At 31.4% G+C, this 5,737-nt stretch overlaps 1 protein-coding gene across 2 annotated transcripts; it reads right to left on the bottom strand.

Annotated features, from left to right (window-relative positions):
• Positions 1–1,341: 1,341 nt before the first annotated feature.
• LOC101897552 (sentrin-specific protease 8) lies at positions 1,342–3,994 on the bottom strand. Of its 2 annotated transcripts, none has more exons than XM_005176354.4 (2): positions 3,834–3,994; positions 1,342–2,855 (listed from the first exon to the last, which is right to left on the bottom strand). In XM_005176354.4, exon 2 carries the CDS (start codon positions 2,760–2,762, stop codon positions 2,115–2,117), a length of 648 nt encoding a protein of 215 aa, XP_005176411.1. In that variant the 5' UTR covers positions 2,763–2,855; positions 3,834–3,994; the 3' UTR covers positions 1,342–2,114. The 2 variants fall into 2 exon arrangements, with proteins under 2 accessions (XP_005176411.1, XP_019895394.1); XM_020039835.2 differs by having other exon boundaries at positions 3,930–3,954.
• Between the last annotated feature and the right edge of the window lie 1,743 nt (positions 3,995–5,737).

The following is a 5,737-nucleotide window of genomic DNA, read 5'->3' as shown; positions in this document are numbered from 1 at the left end:
TATCTTTTTTTTTTAATTTGAAGTTTTGTAGGATGTAACTTTTTATGGTGCCGTAAATTCAAATACGGACAATATGAGAAATTGCCAAATCCCACCCGCGACTTGAAAGTCAGTTAACCACAGCAGTGGCATTTTTCGAAATGAAATAGTTTGAAAAATACCATTTGTTTAATTTTTTTTTATTCCAATGAAAAGGACGAGGAGCAATACGTAAGATGAGTAGTACAAGTATCGCATGTTGATTCTTAGCCTCGCAATCGAAAGCTCCTACTTGAAGGCGCCGATATGCCTCTTGTCGTGAAGGGACTACTGTATGTGTTTAGTAGCTTGGAGTAATTAATGACTAAATAATATCCTTATTTATGGCAGCTCTGAATTTTTTTTTAAACCTTGATATATTTACTTTGTCCTATTAATTTTGAAAAAAAAAGCAAGTAAAAAAGCAATAAGTTAGGCCGGGCTGAACTTTGAATACCCCCACCATTTGGAACGAATTTGGAAATTTTCAAAAACATAAAATCCGTTAAAAATTCTGTTAAAATCTTAAAAATACCGAATGTAGAAGTTATATTAGGGGCTATATGATGACGTAGACCTGCGTAGGCAATTTTTGCCATAAGCCATTACAATATTCAAATGCGAAACTTGAAAAAAAAACATCGGTGAATAATGTAGCTAAATTCATCAAAATATCGACAATCGGGAGGTGCAGTTATTTGGGGGTTATATGAAGACGTGGACCTGCACAGACATTTTTCCGTCTTAGGCTGTAGTATCCATTACGAACTTTAAATACCAAATTTGAAACAATTCATGCGAATACTGTCGCTAAAATCATCAAAATATCGAATATAGGGAGGTACCGTTATATGGGAGCTATACCAAAACTTGAATCTACATGGCCCAAAAGTCCTGCAGACATAATATACATTTGAGTAAAATTTTATGAACCTACTTCATTTCGTTCGGAAGTTAGAGTGATTTCGACAGACAGACGGACACCGCTAAATCGATATAGAATTTTATGCTTATCAAGAATATAAATACTTTATGGGGTCTAAAATTTATATTTCGTGGTGTTACAAACGGAATGACGAACTTAATATACCCTCCAGACTTTTATTGTTTTCTCAGAATGAGTCAACAAATATACGGACATCATCTGCCTTAATTTTTCCTATAAATTGTTTAATGGACATCGACATTTTTACGAATTTCTGTAAAATTGTTCCGACGTGTGGAATTATCAAATAAATGGATTAATGTAGTTCTGACAATGGTGTGATATTTCCACCTGCATATGCTGCTGTGACTTATCCAATAAAATGAAAACATCCAGAATTTCATATTTTTATTTGAAAATGTGAGGTTTTTTTATTTCATTTAAAATGAAGCTTTTAAGGTAGGTAGGTATTTGTAATTATATATTTATATGTATGTATGTATATAAATGTAAATAGTTGTTGTTGTATATATATATATTAACATTACGAGTTACATGTTACTTTTTCTTTCTGAAATTCGAAATTTCTACACAAACTTGAACCCACACTCAATAAATCTGGAAATTAATGTTCGTTCCTTTTGAAAATTGAACAGAAAAAAATTGATAAGAATAAATTCAAAGTAAAACAAAAGAATTTAAAAGCATATCACAACATTCTTTTGTAAATAACGAAAAACTATATTTTGGTTGCTTGTATTCTAATGAAAATAACTGTTTTTTTCGGTAAATGTTTACTTATATTGTTGATAGTGTGGGTTTAAGTTTGAAACTAAAATTATGGCTTACAAAACTATCATTGGGTTATAATTTCAAATCAAATGCAGGAAATTCACGTTTTTTTGTGTTTATACTTTTTAATCCAAAAATATTAAAACATATGCCCCTTGCAATGCAAAATCATTTTGCGCGCCATGCGCTTTGATTCATTTGGTCGCAACGGAAGTCCATTCTATTGGAAGGAGTATAATCAAACATACATAACTATAACTTGTGTTGTAAGAAAACTACAAACTAACTAAGAGTAATTGAATGATCGATTGAATTCGAATCATAATAAAAATCAATACAATATGAAATACAAATATTAAAAATCACTTAAAATACAAACTTAGATTTTGCCGCCCAGCGACTGTATTAGCTTAATAAGATCGGAGCGCTTGGCCGATATGGTGTCCTGATGTAATGGCCCCACACCTTCAACACATTCAAATCGATTGACATTGTCGGCAATATTATCGGTCATACAGATCACATGAATTCCACAATCATAGCCATTGGCCTGTTGCAGACAACGGATGGGTTTCATATGGGCATTTCGACAATTTAATGCATCCTTAATGCGTTGCACAAACTGATGCGAAGCATTCGAATTGCTATTGCCCAACGAATCGAAATGGAAAAATGTCTTTTCAGGCCGTGAAAACACCAACAGTGACCAGTGCGTACCACCTGCATCTGTTGACTCATTGTCATTGAGTACAAAGAATATAAAGGGTTTTTTGGGAGCTTCCAATTGATTGAGTAACGTTTCTAATTCACCATCATCGGAAAACTTCATGCATTGTGTTACTTCTGGTGGTACAAACAGCAAGTCTGGATTGTTTTTATATTTTACTCGCTCCAGATATTCGTAATAGAATGATATTATTTGATCATTTAACCAATATGGACCGCTTAAGAGTTGAACATCGGATGTCCTTAAACAGGTCTCATTGAAACTTAGAGCAATCGGATCGGCATGAGAATAGGAACTCATTTTGTATTCTGATTTTTAGTTCACAATTAAAATCAAACAACATATATATATATAGTGAGGATTTCTGCAGTTACTTATTCCTGTTCCTCTTATCTAAAATGTAAAGATACTGTTATAAGCAAAAGTATGAAAATGTTTTTACCAAAGAATAACAATTTGCAAAATAACTTATTACGAAGCTAGAAACCATGCTAAAAAGTTTACCTTTATTCGTCTTCAGATATATTAAAATTTGATGGAACTTAATAACAAAATAGCAAGAAAATAATAATTAGTTTTCATTTCGATTGCAATTCTTCGGAATTTTTAGTTTGCAGTCCTATATTTATGTACTTTTGATCAGTCATAAATTCTAGGACAATTAACAAATTTCCGCCTGCCTGTTGTAAATTGAATAGTTAATAACTTGTTGTATATTTTAAGTACAGTTGTTCTCCTCTTGCCATTTATCAAACCGGCGTTTGAACAAGTCTCTGAATTTTCCGGCTATAGTTGGGATATTTCTTTAAAATCCCATACTGAAATTGTTCTATTTTATTTATTGTGGCATATAGCGAGTTCAAGTCTCTCATAAATGCAATACATATCGGAAAAAGTACTATGTAGGAAATTTCAAAAATTGTGCAGCAACACCATGTGGAAAACTGGTTTTGGAAAATATGAATTAAAAGGATCATATGACATTATGTCGAAATCCACTAAAATGTACATGGCAAATAAACGTTCTATTCAGATTGCATCCAAACAAATGTTTTATAATAAAAATACTACACTGCCACCACTTAACATAAAATAAGCGACAAGATAATGCATGCCTGACTACATTTTGCATCTCCAAATGTTGCATGATGTCGACAACTAATCGCCACATAACTTCTGTGAATTCTAAGACGCAGATTTATCAAACACTAATGCTTTTGATATATACAGTTTATATTATTAGTAAAAGATATCAAATATCTGTTCGAAATGAATACTGGTCCACACTTAAATCGAATCGCATTCCTACTTCTTGGTTAGACATATTTCATTTCATCTGACGGACATAATTGATTTTATTTGTGTATGTACCTCTATTTCTTGAAGAATATTATTAAATTCTCACAATTTGATTATATTTTTGTTGTTGTTTTTATCTATAATTAACATTTATTATGATATTTTTACCAACAAACAAACAGTTCGCAAAATTTAGCAACGCAAAATTTTCCAGGGATCAACAGATTGAAAAACGAATATTTCCAGGGATCAACAGGTTGAAAAATGTATGAGCAAGAGTTCAATCAATGTGTATTAAATAAGGTATATGTGACAATCTACTACTCTTGGTCTGTTTTTTTTTATTAATTTAATAATAGAATAAATTTTACTGATTATATTGTATTAAAAAAATAGAATGTTTTATTGATGAATTTTAACGGCAAATTTATTTTTGTCTATTTTCACACAGCAAGCAACCAACGCTTTTGATTCAAATACATTTTTCACACGCTGTGATTGGAAAAGTGCGAAAAATTATTCAAATTTGTAAAAGTCTACCTTTATTCTTCTACAATGGTTGTAATCAAAATGCGTATTACAATGTATGTATGGACAAAAATTGCACTTTTTGTGTGAAATAAAATTTTTATATAAATGTAGAAGGTAAATTTAAAAAGAAATGTAGACCATTTATTGAATTTTCGCTTTTTTATATTTTCTAAATCAAAGCAACAAGTTGTTTTGTTTATTTTATAATAAACAAGTTGTTGCATTTGTTTGATAGTAATAACACAAATAAATTTGGCTGTTACATACTTCGATTTCATTGTACCATGGTATGCACTTCAAGGTGAGAATGCATAAAAGGCTTTTGACTGGCTTAAGTCATCCGCGGTCTCCTTGTTTGATCTCCGTAAAAGGACAAAGGAGTTTTAAGTTGACTTAGTTCAATTTCGGTCCATAATTTATACTTGTTTACCCTACGCTCCTTCGTAAAAGAGTAAAGGAGTTTTAGGTTGACTCCCGATAAAGATATGTATATAAACACATTTTACCTTATCTGTCAAAACTAATGACTTTTAAGTGAGGTTTGATCAAATTATACTTTTTCCTAAAATTTTGTATGCATTTTGCGGAAAAGGTGCACTCTAGAATCGATATAAGTAAGGTTTTAGAAGGGGCGAAGAAAAAGTCGATAATAATAGAAAAAATCTCTGTAATATTATACAAAACTTCAACGTCTATAATGCGGAAATGTTTTTCGTGGTAAAGGATCAGCGACACCACATTAGGTAATATAGTCGTATATTTCATGTTTCCTAAAATTGCAAAATGTTGAATACTTTACAATTTGAAAGTGATGTTGCCTTTTCCACGATTTTCTAGTGATTGCTTGGAGTGTTGAGAGATTTGGGCCTTCAACCAACAATTATACATGCAGGGAAATGATACGAAAGCATTAACATTTATTATTTTAAAAACTGTTCTTCTGAATTTTAATGAAACAAATTTCAAAAACGTATAATTTTGAAATTAAAATAATTTATTGAAAATTAATTGTTTTGTTAATATTTTTGGACATATAACCCTGACTCTTGTTATACGTACAAAAACAAATTTGTATGTGGTTGTTGTTACGTTTGTTGTATAGCAACACTTGCTTTTACTTGTATTATTCTACCATGTGTAAACTGTAGAAATAGTTAAGAGAATAGAACTGACTGTTCTTTTGACTATAGCTTGAACTTAAAGGTGGGAATACATTAAAAGGTTTTTTTTTGACTGGCTTAAGTCATCATCTGGCTTCTTCGTAGATGAACAAAGGAGTTTTAAGCTGGAAATACATAAAGCGCATATTTGGCTGGCTTAAGTCATCGGTTGGCTTCTTCGGAAATGAACAAAGGAGCCTAGGGCCAAAATCGAACTAGGTCAACCTAAAACTCCTTTGTTCATCTACGAAGAAGCCAGCCGATGACTTAAGCCAGCCAAATATG

This window comes from Musca domestica, unplaced genomic scaffold, assembly GCF_030504385.1.
Source record: "Musca domestica strain aabys unplaced genomic scaffold, Musca_domestica.polishedcontigs.V.1.1 50, whole genome shotgun sequence".
NCBI lineage: Eukaryota > Metazoa > Arthropoda > Insecta > Diptera > Muscidae > Musca > Musca domestica.
The sequence above is the reverse complement of the archived record's forward strand: the minus strand, read 5'-3'. Positions and strand labels throughout refer to the sequence as shown.